The 20,095-nt window shown below is 39.3% G+C and overlaps 1 protein-coding gene across 1 annotated transcript in view; it reads left to right on the plus strand.

Moving 5' to 3' along the window:
• LOC143370478 (zwei Ig domain protein zig-8) overlaps positions 1 to 20,095 on the plus strand; it is a 348,169-nt gene that overhangs the window by 230,117 nt on the left and 97,957 nt on the right. Inside the window, exon 7 of the mRNA XM_076815644.1 lies at positions 3,772 to 3,949. Coding sequence (XP_076671759.1) covers positions 3,772 to 3,949 — 178 coding nt within the window. The remainder of the gene's footprint in view (positions 1 to 3,771; positions 3,950 to 20,095) is intronic.

The raw sequence follows: 20,095 nt of genomic DNA on the forward strand, positions 1-20,095 counted from the left end.
CTAACCCGTATTTGAGTTTTGCGTTCAATACACGTTCAGAGTGGTACGATAGACGTTCAACATACGTTCAGAGTGATACGATAGACGTTCAGAGTGGTACTGGCGCCATAGGTGTATTGAACGTCTATCGTACCACTTTGAACGTGTTCACTTTGACCGAACTGATGTATCTTATTCGAATTCCCCGATTGCTCTAGATTCAACAGTTTTATTTACCGAAGGGGGTGTGTTTCAGATGAAATTTCGGTTTCTTATAACAGTTATTTAGAATGATATATAAGCTATAAAAAGGATATATATCAATTTGAAATATTTATTTTCGGAACCGTTTCAACCTCTGCAACAACTAGTTCCAGTACTGGTCTTCATACGCCTTTAATAACGAAATTGTGGCAAACTTGAAGTTAATGCTGCTAGGAGGCTTCAATAATCTGACTTCATCATGAACTTCCAGGAACTGTCCATTCCAGATATGCGTAGTTTGTGCAATTTGAATCCCAGGAACAGGTTAGACTTCTCTTTGGCTCCACGATTCGATTATCTTGAGGGTTGAACAATGAACTTGTGTCAGTTGCGGTTATATTTGCTGGAAGATAATATCCACTGTGTATAGACAATGGCTTGTACATTATTATGCCACTATATGCGACTATTTCACACACGTTGTCATTCTTCCGTAGAAACAGTTAGCTAGCTTTCTGATTTTTAATTAGTTATTGGGATTTCAAGACCTGGTTTTGCCAATGTTTTTAACAAGTTGAGAATTTGGAGATTTGACAGAGTTTGAGACCCTTTTCAGGATGAAATAGATTTGAAAGTGTTGTAAGTTCTGAAAATATTCACGGGAAAAGGACGATGCCGACAAATAACAACTGAATCAAGATGACGGCAGGTGCGTTTGTCAAAAAACGTAGAATGACGCAATAAAGATGTTACAAAGAAATACTTTCGCTGTTATACCGTGCCCCGTGTTACAATCTACCCCACCTGACCCTACATACCCGACAGAAAAGTTCAGAAAAATTCTGAGTATTACTTCAAACATACCTTGATATGCAGGCCAAACGCTAGACAGTATTAACTAATAGTTTTTGTTAAATAAATTCCCAAGGATGGTGCTGAAAACGGGCAGTTACATTAGAGTACCCCCTTAAATCTTCTCGAGTCCCATCGTTTCTTCGAATCGCAGTGCCACGAGCATTACCTGCCAAACAGATTATTCTACTGCACATGCGTAAAAGGAAGAATGCCAAGGGAGCCAGAGTAGTTCACTGAAAGCGCGTTCTTTAAACGTCGAAGCTTAAAAATGGCGACGAGCACGAGCTGCTGTATTCTCCCATTGCTACGGGGAGGTAATTAAGTAAGATGCCCGTTCAGGGAACCACAACAGATGCTTGAGCGCTTCCGATTTCGAAGTTTAGTTCGTCGACGCGCCCTGATAGCCTGTTTCGTCTCGAAATGGTGCTTAAGCGTTCACGGGAATGGGATCGCTCTTTCCGTCGTTTGCATCCATCTTCGCGAACGCGCTGAGAAACTTATTGTTCCACCATGGTTGCTCGTGACGTGCAACGGCGGCTTCTTTTTTTCGTGGCCTCTTTCCGACGATCGCTTCGACGCTGAGAAATTCCACCAATTTCTCTGGCAGTTAGTGGCTCGCGGCACGTATCTCGCTCGTGCTCGAATCCAAAACGAACCGATAACTAGGGAGACACTATTCTTCTGCGAAGTTGAAGCCACAACGTGAAACTACTTGTTCCTCTTACTCGGGGTGGACTATGACGTCGCGGCTTGCCAGAGTTGGGGTAAAAGTTTGTTCCGGAAGAGCTGAGTTGTCATGGAATATTTAAACTTACAGATCGGAGGATTTTCTAACGAGCAGCAGCATCGGGTGCTCTGACGTGCGTATCGCGATTTTATTAGCGAATTGAAGGGTGTAAAGGGTGTAATCTCCGTTACTCGTGATGACGAGGGTAGGCGAGACCGGGGGTAGTTGACTAATTTTTATAAATAGACCATTGGCATTTTGTTGACTTGTTGCACACCAAAAGTTTAAAAAATTCATTAGGTATACAGGCTTAATTTTTAAAATTCTTTTAATTGAGTCTAGGTCGTAGTTTTTATTATATTTAGAGCAGTGAGACGAATAAGTCAACAAACCCCGGCTGTGGGGTTTGTTGACAAATATGATGGGGTTAGTTGACTTGACATTTACTATTTAGTTTTAACCCTTTGCCTGCGAAAAGCGTATATATACGCAGCCAATTCCATCAAGATAGTATATTCGCAAATGTGTCTGTCTAACAGCAAAAGAAAAAAAAAGAAAAGTTGTCGCAATCTCGATAAAGTAAATATAAATCAATAAGCGACCCCCGTTCCCGGCATAATTCATCAAATCGCTTATTGCCGTAGTTAAAGGGTGAAGAATTAAAAAGTGTTTGAACTGAACAGCTGAAGGAGGCATACTTCGGACCGTCCTCTTATGACCCACGTTTGTATAAACAGTCTTTGTTTAATATGATTAGCCGAGTATGCTGGAAAACTTTACCCAAGCAGTTTAGGAACACGCTGCACAACAGTTTGAAACAGTTATTTCTGTAAGAGTTTCAATCCCTTGTAAACGCCGGGGTATAGTTTGGGAAATTATGGTAGGTGGCACAGAATACTAGGATAATACAGGACTAGGATGATACAGTGGTTAGACGACACAAGGGGTTAAGAAGATACAGTGTTTGGGCTGTGCAGGATTTGGATGATATAGGAAACATCCGTTTTAAGGATAATATTTAGTGCAGCGGGGAAGGGTGCAATACAGCTCATTAAACTCTGAATTCTTGAGTTAAGAGGTTACGCCACACTGAGACGCCCAAAACAGCACCGAATTAGACGAATTTTCTTTTATGATACTACGAGGTTGAAAATTATTCCTATAATTCTTGTGTTTAGGGCATGCATTGATGAATATATTGCATAAATATTGTAGAGAAATATTAAAAAATGACCGAGTTATGTGTTGTCCCGCGAAGCTGCTCGCAACCACTTTTCTTTCAAATTGGATAGCAGCATAACTTGTTCAATTTTTATTCGATTCACTTGAATTTTTAGTAGTATCTTCTATAATAGATTATCTACAGAAGTACACACAGATTTTACAATTCGTTATAAAGATTTTTTGCTACAGGCAATTTTAGACACGATTTAGGCAAATTTTTCAGGTAAAACTGATATTCTCTTAAAATAGCCACAATTTTCACACGAATCAATATTTTTGACAAATCGATGTGTACTTCTGTAGCAAATGTCACGTAAGTAATGAGAATTTACGGTCTTTTATCCTACGTCAAAGTGTACGTGACTTCTACTGCTATCCTTGTAGAGTGTCTTTTCAAAAACTGCAATACTGGAAGAGCACCGGCACCGCCATTTTGTTCGGAAAAAAAATAGTTACAATTTTCTTATATATGCCATAAGGCATGTAGAATAACCCCCTTAAAAAAGTTTTTCCATTTATTTCCTAGTTTCGCCCCAAAAAAATCTGAAAGTTAGGTACGCATGATTTTTGGGCCTCTGTGTTTTCTTGTAAACCATGCAACATTCTCTACTGGCCAGTGAGTTCGCACAAAACTGACGATACCGTCTCTGAGAGACATTTCGATCAGTGTACCGATGGCTTATTGTTTTAAGTATATCGCGACGGTCACGGAAGCCACGTTTCTGTCGCGAAAGAAAAAACTACGAACTATGCTCACAGAAACGAATCGATGTCTGTTTCAGTGCCGAAGGTGGAGATCGTCGACGAGCACGGCACCACAGCTGGGGACAAATTCTACAAAGCGGGCAGCACGATAGAATTGAAGTGTGTGGTCAGCAATATACCCCAGCCTACCGGATATGTTACGTGGCGGCATGGATCTCGAACGCTGAATTACGACACCACTCGCGGAGGAATCAGGTAAGCCCAGAATGTACGATCTAATGGCACAGACATTGATTTCGCCGCGCCCCCCGAGTCGGATATAATTTCATGGGAAATCCTGTAATAACACAATCGTGTAATATCCCGATAATAATCGGGAAGCGAGATTGATATTACGCCCACTGTGGAGATTTAGTTTCATTTGATCCGTGAAAATCTTTCGCGGCAATTTCTCGCCACGAAGACTCGAGGCGAATAATTCTGGAGTTTTTTTTTTAAAAAAAATTCGTATTATTGTTTTAAATTCCCTCGCGCTATATTTTCCGCGGGAAAAATTGGAATTCTATGAAGGTTTTTAGTGAACAGTTTCATATTTGAAACCGAGCTTATTGGCTCTAGGTGAATAAATACGGGCGGCCAAGTTCCGTTTTTTTTTAGGATATTTATACAGGAAGTGAAACGACGCGTGGTGCGTTCTAGCGGATATATTTTATTAGAGAACAATGGAACAACTTCCAAGGCAAGCTGGGCTTGCCCGAGCAACGGAAACCCATTTAACAGTTACACAGTTACCCAAAGCTACCCTACAAAAATGTGTATGTATAATCGGGTGGTTTTGGCGAGGTTCATTAAATATGTTCAGGGGTCAGGAAAATGTAATGGGGGTTGAAGCTGGTGAGAACCGCGTTGCAGGCAGTTTATTCCGAAATAATTTAAAATAATCGATAACACAACGCATTGAAGCTGCTTGTTAAATCAAACCAGTCACTTGTGCATTAAAAGAGTTTCGAGGAGGGCGCAACATTTCGCTCTGAAATTGCACTTGCCAGATACCTACTCTGATTTCGTATTGTAAATCAGAATTTCCAGTTAAACTTTCGACGCCGGTGGTTGATTGTGAACATGGCCGTTATGTAAAACTGGAAGTGGCTTTTGCCCCGCGGAACTTAAAGTACAATCAGAGAAGAGATAATGGAAGCGCATCGAAGTTCCTGGGGGATACTTTAAATAACTTCCGCCGAACCACTGTAAATACATTATTAATAATTTCATTTAACTCGAACTTGAAGGGTGAACTTGCTACCTTGGGCGATTTCGTAGTTCCATTTGTATTGGAACAACAAATGACCACTCATTGGACGATTTTTTGAATGTGTTTTGGAGAGTAAAAGAAGAAATTAATTCCTGTAATTTAGCAGGAAGACTGGACTACTTTAATTACGAATTGGACAATTAGTCAGTAATATTCTGTTTGGCACCAATTATATCCAACAAAAATGGCAGACAGTCATGAGGTCGCAGGTGTTCGTATATAAATAAACTGTGGCTTCGTTATTGATTTTCATTAATTGCTCACTAATTACCCAGGACCTGATAACGTCAATAACTATTTGTACATGCATTAATTAGTCTGGTACATATTCAGACTGTACTTTAATGATCTATCAAATTTAGGCAGAACGGACCATGTTTCTGTTCGATATAATTATGTCGGATCTCGTTCGATTTAAATGATCAAGTAGAGATTTAAATAATACTGCAGCAGTGGGATATTATTCATTTCAATCACTTTAAAACAATGTGCTTTGTCAAATGATTGCCAGCGCAAATTTTTAAGGGATGTGAAAGGAATATTTTAATTTTTATATCTTGCCACCATAGTAAGATATTAAATATTAATTACGAGTGTGGACTATGATAACCGATTGTTTAAACGCAAGTATCTCGAAAACAAATGAGCAGTTGCACCCTAGAAGGGGGTGTTTCTTGAACAATTTGATATTACTCATTGGTTCTGGTCCCCTCTTCGTTAGTAGCCGCTGCATAACTGTGGTAGCTATAAAGAGTTGTCATTCAGATGATTGAAAAAAATTAGCGTGTCTCATGCTAGATTTCCTTAGATTAGAGACAAAAAAGTTTAGCCATTCGAGGTGACTTTCCTATTGCGAATCACGTCGAACACGTTCCTTTTAGAGTCCCTATAAAAAATTTATGGCGGTTTATTCAGAAAATTATCTACTTCAATCCTGCTATAAAAAAACATGTTTCCATTTAGTAAAACGAAGGTCACCCTCAAATCTCTGAAACGCCTCCACCCAGAAAGATTTTGCTTGGTTCATTTTATGTCCACCGTAAAATCTTTACTCGCCTTTAGTCTAACCCATTCTTCTCTACAGATAATAATGTAGACGTAAATGAAGATGACAGTTTTACGTGTCCCACCCTGTATTCTTCTTATACAATCGTGTGCAACAGAAAGATCAAATTTGCATGCGACTTTTCACTTTTCAGCCGACCGCAAAAGTGGAACAAATCGAACTCAGCCCACATTTAATGCGAACGTTCAAATTCTTACTATAAATAATCTTTAATATAACTAATTTGTATCAGGACAAACAAGAAGTCCTGCCAATTCACCATATCCTCCATCTTCATAAATTTATTGCTAGAAAAAATTGAAAAAAGAAAAATTAAAACCGACTTCCAAAAAATTAAAATGCGCTAAAATGTAAGAAATAATTTTTTCCCTTATTTAATCTACGACTCTCATATTTTTTAAGTCGGCGCCAGATTTACATAGTGCAAATGACGAGGCGCCAATTTAAAAAATATGAGAATCATAGATTAAATAAGGAAAATTTTTTTTTTACTTTTAGTTCATTTTTATTTTTTTGAAGTCGGCTTTAATTTTTTTTTTGACTTCTTAGTTTTATATATATTGACACAACATGCTGAGGAGTTATGCGGGGACAAACATAAAAAAAATAAAAAAAATACATAGGGGAGACCGGGGCTAAAAGTTCCGGGGGTAAGTTGTTCCGACGGCTCTATCTTCAAAATAAAAAGAGCGTTGTACTTTAAATTATTTTTTCCGTGTGAGTTGATCACGCCACTCTGTCGCCCACTTTAATAGCGTCCGCGACAGCGAATTGTGTGGTTGTAAGCAAGGACCTATTAGTCGCGTACCAGATAAGTAAAAAATTTTCTATCATTACTTTTTGGTCTATTTCAATTATTTAACGTCGATATTATAGATTGAATCGTTTTTATCGATCAAATGACATTTAAGAACATGGTGTAATAGTGTTTATCGTTTGAATACATGTATAAGCAGAATAGTCTTTGAAATTGCTACATGTGTCGGTAGGGGCTAGTTGTTACCGTGACTTGGGGCACGTTGTTACCGTAAAAACTTGCCCCGCCGCAAATAGGTCTGTGAAGATAGCACCCCCAAATTCGATTTTTTAAAAAAACTCAACGGCATTCGTTTGTTCATCGTGTGCCCACGTTTGTCCATAAAAAATTTTCGTTTGCCCACCCTTCAAAAAAAAATTATGGCAAAAAAAAATTTTCATCAGCACCCCCATGAAAACATTTTAATGATTTGTCGGTGGGAAATGATTGTCCTTCGTTTGCCCACGTTTGCCCATAAAAAAATTTTTTTGCCCACCCTCCAAAAAAAGTTATGAACAAAATAAAAAATTTGTCTTCATCTCCCACGATGAATGCATTTCAATTTTTTAAAAGAAGGATACGAATATACCCGACCTGGCCACGTTTGCCCACTCTCAGATTTTATTTGCCCACCCTCCAGAATTTAAATAAAAAATAAAAACCTCGAAAAGAAGGGTACAGGTGAAGCGATCGCGTTAAAGTTCGATTTTTCTAGAAAATATTATCAAAATCGGTCTTTCAACGATGCAGTCCGTTAGTTTAGATGTAGAAGAGATTTGCCCATGCATTAATTTCGTATGCCCACCCTCCAGAATCGAATTATTAATAAAGATAGCCAAGAAGTGCGATACCCGTTGAAGCGATCGCGTTAAAGTTCGATTTTTCTGGAAAATATTATCGAAATCGTTCTTTCAACGATGCAGTTCATTAGTTTAGATGTAAAAGACATTTGCCCATGCATTAATTTCGTATGCCCACCCTCCAGAATCGAATTATTAATAAAGATAGCCAAGAAGTGCGTCGTTGGAAAGAATTCGAGTGTATCGCAGACATCTGTTTACGTTTCGGCAGTGGCACTCGGCGCTGCTACCCTTTAGGGTATCAACGCTGCGTGTCGTCATCGAACGTGCCGAAACGTAAACAGATGTCTGCGATACCCTCGAATTCCTTCCAACGACGCACGAAAGTCAGTCGGTCTACAGAGTTCGGACGCGACTCTTGCGAGACCGTGCATTCATTTACGGTTTGTGAAGTAACTGTGAGATTATATTATTTTCCGTTGTGCGATATCATTGCGGTAATTAGTGAAAAATGACTAGAAAACCACTCTGGTGATATTCTGCACATGCTGCAGATGTGTGAAAAGTGTGAAGTGTTCGATGAGCGATACAAATTTAAGTGTCGTTCCAATAAAGTGAGAAAGAAGTGTGTGCAACATTTTTTGGATAACATGTCACCAAACACCTTCAACCTTTACGGTGAGTACAATTGATTTTGATAATTCATTCGGGAAAAAACGAACGGAAAGGTATTCGGTTCAACGGGTACCGCACTTCTTGGCTATCTTTATTAATAATTCGATTCTGGAGGGTGGGCATACGAAATTAATGGATGGGCAAATCTCTTCTACATCTGGACAAACGATATGCATCGTTGAAAGAACGATTTTGATAATATTTTCCAGAAAAATCGAACTTTAACGCGATCGCTTTAACGGGTACCGCACTTCTTGGCTATCTTCATTAATAATTCGATTCTGAAGGGTGGGCATACGAAATTAATGGATGGGCAAATCTCTTCTACATCTAAACTAACGAACTGCACCGTTGAAAGAACGATTTTGATAATATTTTCGAGAATAATCGAACTTTAACGCGATCGCTTCATCTATACCCATTTTTTCGCGGTTTTTATTTTTTATTTAAATTCTGGAGGGTGGGCAAATGAAATCTGAGAGTGGGCAAACGTGGCCAGGTCGGGTACATTCGTATTCTTCTATTAAAAAATTGAAATGCATTCATGATGGGTGATGAAGACAAATTTTTTATTTTGTTCATAACTTTTTTTTGGAGGGTGGGCAAAAAAAAATTTTTTATGGGCAAACGTGGGCAAACGAAGGACAATCATTTCCCACCGACAAATCATTAAAATGTTTTCATGGGGGTGCTGATGAAAATTTTTTTTTGCCATAGTTTTTTTTTGAAGGGTGGGCAAACGTGGGCAAACGATGGACAAACGAATGCCGTTGAGTTTTTCCAAAAATTCGAATTTGGGGGTGCTATCGTCACAGACCTACCGCAAATGTATAAATTGTTTCCGCTGTGCTTTAAGATGCGAACATATGAATGAAAGGCGGAAAGGGACACGACTTCGATCGAAGTTATGCGTAAAGATAAATAAAAACTGTCGCTTTTGGTTTTCTTTTAAAGATATTACATTTTTGTTGGTCCGAACCTTCATAAATAACCATTATTAATAAAATTCTGCTTTATTTCATTAGAAAATGAAATATTTCATTAAAAGGCAACTCTTATATCATAGTAACAACTTACCCCAATGCGATAACAACTTGCCCCATATAGGGGTAAGAAGTTCCGCTTCGATCAGCCACAAATAAATTACTCTCTATGGGAAACCTATTACAATATATTCAACACAAGCTTAAAATCAGAAGATATAATAAATTTAACAAGAAATTAGTCAATAGTGAAGAGAATAACTACATTATTTTCCAGTCATTTTTATGGTTTATCGAAATCGGAACTTTTAGCCCCGGCCTCCCCTACGTGTCGAATCTATAACCTCCTCCTTTTTGAAGTCGGTTAAAAAGACAGAAGGGCCATTTTGTTTTGCACGCGACGCTGTATTGTTTTATGATATTCCTATACAGTGGCGCACTCAGGATTTAATTTTGGGGGAGCCGAGTTGGACGGATAAAAATATTTTTAATGCAAATTCAATAAAATTCATTTAACGAATAAAATTCAGTTTCCTTTTCTTTTTATAAAGCGCCTTTGGGGATGCCAGGGAGATATTAGCCTCCCCTCTGGGCGTGCCACTGTTCCTATGTACATATATAGCAAACAATGATCATTTGGAGCCATTTATGTTTCGAAACGGATTAGACGGTTTTGTTCTTTCTCCTGGCGCGATTTTGTGCCGTTTAATTATAACGAATCAGCACTGCACAACCTCTGACCGCGTGACCAATATTCAGATATGGTTTCCGGGCGGTCTAGTAATTTCGTTGACCAGGGGCTGATAGTTTATGCAGGCTGCATGGCGATTCTAATTGCTTCGATAAAGAATGGAGCGTTCGGTGAATTTTGAAAGGCTTTCATTAAAGTTCCCCGAACTGGCAGCCCCGGCCCCGGCGTGTGTGACTTAATTGGTTATAGATATGACAGAATTCATGAATTTTAAATAGCATCGCTCGGTTATACCCGCTTCAAAGTGGCCTCCCCTTCGATCACAGAGAGTCGACGGTAAATCGATTTCTGACCATCGATCGTTAATACGCTCCGCTGTCATTTCAAGGGAATTTTCTTCTTGTCGTTCTGGAGTATCAGCGAAATGGTAATAGCGGATCACTTTAGAACGTCGCTGTCCACTGATGTTAATTTCATGGATTCTAAACAATCAAATTTTCATTTCAGCTAAATATTATAAGAATGTTTAACCCTTCGTGGTCACACCTTCTTGCAATCACAAATTGGTCACATTGGGTGCACTGCAGCCCGCAGTCATTTTTGAGGTACCATTTTCGTGGTTTTGAATCTTTTAACTTTTAAGTGATAATTAATCATGCTCTAATAGTCTTTTCCTAGAAATATGGATTTAAATATGATGAAATTACACAGTTCGTCAGCCATCTGGACTTGTAACATTCCATAGCCGATTCTTATAGATTTTTGAACGCTGAAAACCCTCATTTTTTCAAAATTCGATTTTGAAAAAAAAAACTGCAAATTTTCAACTTTGAACATCTTTTGTATCGAAACAGTAATAGTTATTCGGTTGCTTGTTGCGTCAAATTATTCTATGAACCCTTCCGAATAAGATATAAGTTATTAGTGCATTATGGAAATTTAAATATGTTTAAACAACGATCGAAGGGAAAAGAGCACCAGAAATGCACCCATTTTTGCAGATATCTTTCATTTTATTTCCAAAACTAAGGGTCTGAGAGAAAATCTGACTACTCCAAGCGATGCAACAGACATTTTTCCTTCGGAAAGCATCAACAGAAGTGGTAACTCGCGTTTTGTTTATAATACAGACGCGAAATACTTTGGCGAAACGTGCGGCGCTGACAGTGGTAGTCACGCGCGTTACGCGATTCTGTGACGCTGTCGACGGCGCACGTTTTGCCAAACTATTTCGCCTCTGTATTGAAAACAAAACGTGATTTTACCACTTCCGTTGATGCTTACCGAAGGAAAAATGTCTGCTCCATCGCGTGGAGTAGTCAGATTTTCTCCTAGATTCTTAGTTTTGGAAATAAATTGAAAGATATCTGCAAAAATGGGTGCATTTCGGGTGTTCCTTTCGGCTATTGAATGTTACATGTCCGAAAAAGATTCAAACTTTGTCGAACTGTGTTATCAGTTGAAAAAGAGCGATTATCCACGGTTGCAGAAAAAGCAATTTTTTTCGCAATAAATCTCCTTTGGAAGTCGTAAAGGCCCCGACATTTGAACTCGAAAATTGCTCTTAGGGTGCCATGAACCCCGCATGACCACGAAGGGTTAAGAATGAAAACTTTCAAGCACTTCGTCACTAAATCTTCACTGAATCGTCGATTAATCGTGAAGTTTCGTCTTAAATTAGGGGATTAACTTTTTCCTACATTTCGTTTAATTAGTCGGACAATAGGGGAAATGGACATTATCCTTATAATGCTCACTGGAGTATTTCAACGAGTATTTCAATCACGATGCATGTCCAATATCAATTCGCTTCCCTCATGGGATTATTAAACTTGATACGTATAATGCGCGCACACGAGCAAATATTATATTCCATTGCATTTGTTCCTCTTCAATCACTATCATTAGACGATATTATGACCTATTATTACGAGATATCGATCAGAATATTCGGCAAACACGTTACGACCAAACACGCAACTGCGTAGTTTGAATGCATTGTTCTGTTAGCGTAAAATAAATCAAAGAGAGTTAATATAACGGCGAATTGGGTAAACAATTCCAATCTGTCATTACCTGCTTTCCCCCCGTTATATTTGCGCGGCAAAATATTTTCGAGTGGAAGGTAAAGCTGTGGGAATGTCATTATTAAAAATAATTATTGCAAACAGCTCTCGTGTGAATTTTCTATCAGCTTTTGGCATTAATCACTGTCGAAACTGTATGTGCTTCAATCGACAAATAATAACCATATTTTTAAAATGGTAATAGATCAGTAGCAGATAATAGTAGTAGTAATAGGTTCCATTGTAGTAGACAAATTTTCAATTTATGAGTGATTTAAATTGTAAAAGTTATTACCTAGAGCATTTATTCATGACAGTGCCCAGGAACAATATTTACGATTTTTATAAGTGTATATTGCTTGCAAATTCATTTTCTCAGAATAGCCATCACAGGTTATACATTTGAACATTATTCTTCTTAAAGTTAATCTTATTAATGCCCATCGAAATTTAATACAATTATAAACGCATAAGCAAATCTAATAAACGCGCATTAAACAGAAGTAGCACAAACCTGCAAAGGGACGACTATAAAGCTTGATCGTCGGTCATAAAGTTTGGAAACGACGATAAAAAAATGGGGCATTAATATGTAGGTACTATTATGAGGGTCGTAAAGTAGGAGGACATTACTGTCAGCTTGGTGACATGTACCTACTTATATGTGTGTGTTTCTGGGATCTTCGCGTCACCTTTTCCAAAAATAATCTGAAGCACCAAACTCTTAAATACTGAATGAGTCTTTCTGATAGATATGTTCTCTCCAAACATAGAAGTGATGGTAAAGTTACCTATTCCATTTTGCACACTAACGCACTGTCCCAATTAGTCAAATCCTATTTTTCATTTTCTCTGCTATCTGAAACTTTTGTCTGTTTGGATAAGTACGTAGTACGGGCGTAACTGGATTTAATATTCTCAATGCTTATCGTCAGCTTTCGAATCCGGATTTGCAATTTGTTTGGCGAGCTCTATTCACTCTTAACCCATTGGTGATCGATATCAAGCGTGCATTCATTTCAAACTTCATTAACCGCGCATGACCTAATGGTGTGGCGAGGATTCTTCGATTTTTTAATTTTCTGGGTCGTGCTGATTGCAGCAGGAAATAATACCGACTAATACGAGTCGACGAAGAAAGTTCTGTTATTCAAGCATTCATTATCTCGAAAAGGAAAAACTGATTTTTACGCGGGGCAACTACCCTTTCGCGTTAACGGTATTAAGCAAGTAACATGTGCTTTGAATGAAAGCCTTTTCTGACCAGGGTTATAGTTACTTAAATCTTAAACCCGAAAGTATACGCATTGGACTTATTTAACAGAAACAATTAGTTTTCTGATAAAAATAAATTAAACAAGTTTGAAAGTGGCTTTTAAAAAATCACCTGTTCATTGTATGTCATAAAATTTGAAAATGTTTTGTTTTTTATTTATATTTTTTTCTTGCGTCTATGTGTCTGTGTGTAGAAACACATAAAGGTAAAAGATATTCGTTGAAAACACAGAGATCGCAGTACTTTTATTTAAAAAACAATAAAAATACCGTGGAACCTTATTGGTTTAGATTAAATTGCTGAGGATGAAAGAATACAATCCATGCCCTACAATATTTTTCAGATAAATTTAATTGCCGTAGGAGTCTGAACGTTTGCATTTCGAGGAATCAGTGTCTATTCCCATCTATTTTTTTGATTTTATAAATAAAGTAACAGGTATTCTGGCTGTACATGAACACCCGACGATTCGGGAATCTGACAAACTCATACAGATTTGTCTCTATCTAAGGACTCATACAGAGATTCTATTTAAAGGATTTCGATAACGTAGGCTTCACTGTACCTACTTTTGTTAACCTTTAGGGGACCAGCAAAGCCCTTCTTGGGGCTTTGAGTAAGGACACTATTTAAAAATGATTTAAAGTATCAATACGTATGAGCGTGTTAGTGTTCGGCAGTGTTTTTGCGTATGTTCGACTATAAATTCGTTCTGTTCAAAAGAACACAAGTACGACAAAATAAAATAATTCCTAAAACAACAGAAAAATACCAAAAATAATAAATCAAAACACGGAAAAATGAAAAAAAGAAGAAAAGATGTAACAACGACTTTCTACGTCTACTTCGTTAGTTGTGGGTAAGGCTAAGAGAAAGTTCTCTGAATTTTCGTATATGTTCATTCGTTTAGGTCGGTAAAACTGCCCTGAGGGTCAAACATTTTAACAATCCGACTACAGATTCGTAATCGTTATAATCGTAATAATATTTTTGAAGTTGCAAAATTTTAAAAATTTTATTACCGTTCCGGACCGGCAAAGCCCCTGGGGGTCCTTTAATTCTGCGTAAAATAGTGCAAATCTTGTGCAGAATTTTTGGAAACTGAGAACCACTAATTTTTTTGTCGAGAAAAAACCGGGCCTGTAAAGGTTAAAATTTCCCTTAAAACTCATTTCTATCTGAAAAACACCCTATTCTGTCACGATCTCCGCCTCCACCCAAGGCGACAACCCCTTTCCCGTATCGCATTTAATCGTAAGAAACTTTCGCCACTATCTTACAATTAATCAAGCCCCCTTCAACTTCGCATTCCAACAGTCTTCTGAAATCAAGGGTAGTCATATTTCGGCGTCGAGTTTCGATAATAGAATGTTTCATACACAACAGCCATTTCATCTAAATCCGCAACGAGTTTGAATCTTTTGATCCATTTAGCCAGTTCTCGTTCGTTTTTGCGGAAATTAAACTCCAACGGGTTGCCTCAGGTTTCTTTGCAGTAGAGGCAAAAAGGGCGTTAAGGAACACAGCTCATAGGCAGAGCGGAAATCACTTAACGGCCCTCGTTCTAAGTTCAACTGACGCTAACAAAGCCAACGCATCAATTTACCTTCGTAATAGAACCGCGCAGGTATTACGCCATCAGGAAATACAGCTGGAAGCTAGCTGGCCGGGACCTATAGAAGCGTTTAATTAAAATTGAATAAATGCGTTAAGAACACATTCTATGCGCGGAAACGTGTCAAGAGAGTATCAACCAAGATCGGATTTTACAGCAGTGTAATTTTGATCCCGGAGCTGGTTTTTCCTCATAAGCATATTATTCTTGCACGGGCAAACTCGTTCGAAGAACAATGCCAGGTCCGACGGCGATGTAAACGAGTTTAACGCGTTCTTTAGCGCTGTTGAACGTGAACTTCGGTTCGACCGAGCACGGAGAAAAATCAGTGGGAACCGTGATAATGAATGCAGTCGGTCCCTCTCTATTCCCGGCACCCACCTTTTCTCTCTTGAGGAAGAGAATTCTGTCAGGCGGGCTGTTGAAAATTTAATCATCTCTGAAAGCGCCCGATTATTGTGCTGCGACACGTGACGCACGAGCTTGTTCTCTATTCACGGTTGTTAAGAGAAAGACAGGAGAGAGAGAGAGAGGGGGAGAGAGGGAGGTGGGAGAGAGCTTTGAATAAAACATACGGCGTTTCCAATAAATTTCTGAAAAAGAGGCGTGATCCAAGCCCCATTTTCGACTACTCTACACGTATTGGCAGCTGTTCGTTCAGATATACCATGTTTCTAGTACAATGATTATTGGGAGACTAGGTGTACTATAATATTCATGACAGACGGGCAGGTCTCACGGATTCTGGTTGCTAATTAAACGTTTGCATTTATATTATCATAACTATTGTGAACAGGTGTATGCATAAGTAATTTTGATTATGTTTTAAAGGCTCTGAAATGTTTTTGTTTTATGCTATATAAATTCCATAATGGTCATCGGTAGTCGATAGAAATTATGTATATAAGGTAGATGCACCATTTGTGGCTACCTTAAGGGGAGGTTCCGGTTTAGAGCCCCCAAAAATAGGTGATGTTTAGGAATTAATTAAATGAAAACTACTATATATAATTTAATGGGACTTTTTGCATTGTATTAAGGATGTCTTAAATTATGGAAATATATTTTTTGTTTTATAAATAATCCTTACAGACGGCACTGGGGAGTCGTTAAATTCAAGGCGTCAAATAATTGATCCAAATCGGTGGGACTTGTATTCGCAAAAGTTATTATTCGATTCGACTGAAACTTTTCTTATTTTGAAGAATATACTTCTGGCTAGGCGGGGAAACCAGACAAAATTAAAAAAATGACATTTTTTTAAAATAACGACACTTGAAGTTTGAAATCACTTTTCCCCTACATTTTTCGTCCTTTCAACGCCTTTGAAAATTATAATTTTTCACTTTTTTTGTATTTTTTCTAGTTTCCCACCTAGCCAGAAGTATATTCTTCAAAGTAAAAAAGGTTTCAGTCGAATCGGATAATAACTTTTGGAGATACAGGTCCCACCGTTTTGAGAACACTGTTTCGAGAAAAACGCGTTGAAAGTTTTACGTGAGTGCCGAGTGGCCGGGTGTTACCCATGCATTTGCCGCTACTCAAATGCCTATAACTTCGGGAATTTTACGAATTTCAACAAATCCTTTTAAACATTCCTAAAAGGTTGAACATTCGAAAAATGAAATATAAAAAAATCGACTTTTAGACCGGAACCTCCCCTTAAAGTATTGCACGAGTTTCGGCCACTTCTTAAAAAATGTAATATTTTTCCGCGTAAGCAATAAATATAACCTTATATTTCTGGCGGTATACTAAACAAAATATTTATGTTGTGAAATTCTTCACATAATAACGATCTGCAAGCAGTTTAAAAATAACATAATTATGCACACGGCCAAAAACGGTGCAATGGCCACAAACGGTACACTTACCCTAAATGAGTGAATGTAGCTATTTCTTGCTGACTGAAATAAATATCTAATTTGCATTCACATTGCAGTCTTTTCTTATTCCACCAAGGAAAGCCCGCTGCAGAGGCGGCTAGAACTATTTTTCAGACTTATGGTGAAGGCGTTTTATCTGAAGGGGTATGTCAACATTAGTTTAAGAGATTCGAAAATGGTGATTTTGACGTTAGTGGCAAGCAACGTTCCGGTCGGCTTCAGGAAATGCAAACAAACGATCCACAGGTATTTTTGCAGGAGAACCCTGCACAGGCGTCTTATGAGCTTGCAAGACGGTTAGAGGGATGATTACGCACTGCGACAAGAATTGCCTTTCTTCTGGACTTGCAACATTCAATTTGCCGTTACTTATAGGTTTTCGTGCGCCGAAACTGAATCCGCAAACCGTTTGTCGCCGTCACCTTCAGTTTTTGAGAAATTCCATTTTGAAAAAGAAAACTGCAAGTTTTCAGCTTCGAACATCTTTTGTGTCGAAACAGTAATAATTACTCGGTTGCCAGTGTGGTTGGCACTAAGAAATTTAAATGAAAGTTCAAGTGTGCTGTGATTTCGCCCATGTTGTTCATCGTTTTTCCTTGGTGTACACAAAACCCAGCGATGTTGTGACTCTTTTCCAGGGATCCGCGTATCCTGGCTCGTAGCCTATCTTCTCGACTGGGAGTGCAGGTACATAAACAGTCGGGGCGATAGAAATAATCCGCAGCACGCGATACTGAATTTAAGGTAATTAACGCAATAACACGCCGAGCATCCCCAGACTCAAGCTCCCTAGAGGAGCACTAAGATCACTCGTATTCATAGTTCACGATTCGTTGAGCAAATTGCTCCGCATAGCTGAGGCAGAGATAAATCCCGGAGCGTTACGAAGCAAAAGGCAGCCATTCAGGGTAATGTTGGCTGTGAAGCCGTGACGAACTTGTTATCGGTTGTTCCTAAATGGGTAAAGCCTCGCGAATCTCTAATGCTTCTCAAACGACGCGCCATTATGCAGAAGGATCGGTGCGCGCGCAATTTATCCAGGACATTCTATTACGCTTTGATTGGCCCCGAGAAGCATTTTGTCTAGGTCGTTAAACCGGGTGCGTCAAACACGGCGTTGTAAATAAATGATGTTCGATCGAACCACCGTGCGCCCCAATCGCTCCGCCGTATCCTCCATTACGCGATCGGACCTACGCTCTGTTGTTAACGCAGGCTCCCTAGGGCTTGGGGCTTGCCTTCGGGATGGGAATGGTGACTCCGGGAACCAGAGCTATATGTATAGTTAACCATCGTTGAAACCGTGTAAGAGGCATCACTGCGAGCCATACTGTGAGCTGCAAGGTCTCGACGTCCCTTAAATGGCACCATACCACGAAGTCGATGGGGGTATCCCTAGTCTTCCGTAGTTAAGTTGTAAGAGTTGTAATTCCTACCTGTCTACTACGAAGCTCAGACCCGCAGGAGAAGTGGCCAGTTAAGCCCTCTCCCCATTCATAGATTTGAAAGTTTGAATACTCGCGAGTGCTGCCCCAATTTGCGGGCAGCACGTCTTTGGGCTTATTTAACAATTAGCTGGCTGTTAGAAGCTTGCAAGCCTGGAGACACTGCTAGCTAACGAAGATGGCTCTTGTAGCTGAGGTGCTCCCAAGGCCGCCTGGGATCGCGGTGATATTACACGCTGATAACGTCGTTTAGATTAAATGAGATTTTTGGAGGGAGTAATGACATGCATCCTAGGGCGAGAAATTTGATGCATGATTCCAGGCATTCCCGCCTCGGTTTCTATAATGCAGAGCGTTGCGCGTCGCTTAATTATTCAGGTATACTATGCGACTCTAAACGAGATTGCCTTCGCGCTGTTGCTCTCCTTGATGCGTTAATTTCGCGAAGTTGGGGACGACTTAATTAAAACCTTGTTGCATGATTAACGGTGCACGGTTAAACGATTAGTACAAGACGCTGCAGAGAATCCGGCACGGCGAACGAAGTTCGCAGAAACGATTCTGCCTTGAGTTCTACGGGCTTCAAATCCATGCTTGTGTTACTCATTAGGTGTAATAAGGTACGGGCGCAAGGAGGTTTTACATGCGCGAAATAACGCAAAGTTTGGAGAACATGTATCTGCTTTTCGAGCTCCGACGTCGTAGAAATCACCAACGTTGATACATACCGTAGCAGATAATTACAGCTTGTTAATTAAATCCTGAAGATCTACGCACGCGAACATGGAGCTCATCAGGGTTAATGCAGCCGTTTGGAAACGTAGTCGTGGATATTTTTCAGGGCTACAGTATTTGTCAATAAGTGGGTGCAATTTTGTTTAAGGCTCGAGGAAGAAATGATAAAACGATGGCTGGTATAGCTTCATTCTTCGAAATGTTGAAAACCCTTGGAGCCAGGAGGCCCGAGTTTCTTTGGTAGGAATTTTCGTGAAATTTTTTGAGCCACTTCGAGGCTTCGGACGACTCCTAAGTGCCTATCAGATGCACTCCGTTTGCATTAATTCGGCGTTTATCCAAGTCGACAAAGATTGAAGGGAGAAGCGGTGTGTTGAACACTATCGATAAAGTTAGGGACTACCATAACATGGTTATGGACTCAGTTATGAGGGGCATTACTTCCGAGCTTCCTCTCTTCCATGCATGTACACGGTTCGCCACCTTTCTGTCTATTACTCTTCACCTTGGGCCCTGAGGAAGTTGGCCGAGTTCGTGAGTGCACGCTTCGAGCATACGCCACGTTACGAGCTAACGTAATAGAGCTCGTGTCGCAACCACAATATTAGTGCCATCGTATATTCAGTTACCGCTAACGCGATCGCGACGTCCAACCAAATATTCTCTATGAATAGTACTTCGTTCGTAGGCGGAGTATTGCCGGCTGTCCGCGAGGAAAGTTTATGTCTTAATCATGCGAGATAGGTGCACCAGTGACTTCAATGAATGGCCAAAAGTACCGAAGCTTTTCCACGTCTGCCTTAAGCAACGACTACTTATCTTGCTGACCTATATGCTCCCATCATTCTGATCAGACAATTTAAACATGTGCGTAATTGACATGTTGTCAAATGCAACAAATGCAGGCCAAGCGAACCAATCGAAGTCAAAAGAAGCCGTAGTTCAAACCTTGAAGTATATTACAAGAACGAAGCACAAGAACTACATGGTCTTTACTGACTCGTAATTGCATCTGTCAGATGCAATTTCTGTTGGATTACTGTAATTATTAAAAG

This window comes from Andrena cerasifolii, chromosome 6, assembly GCF_050908995.1.
Source record: "Andrena cerasifolii isolate SP2316 chromosome 6, iyAndCera1_principal, whole genome shotgun sequence".
NCBI classification, from domain to species: domain Eukaryota; kingdom Metazoa; phylum Arthropoda; class Insecta; order Hymenoptera; family Andrenidae; genus Andrena; species Andrena cerasifolii.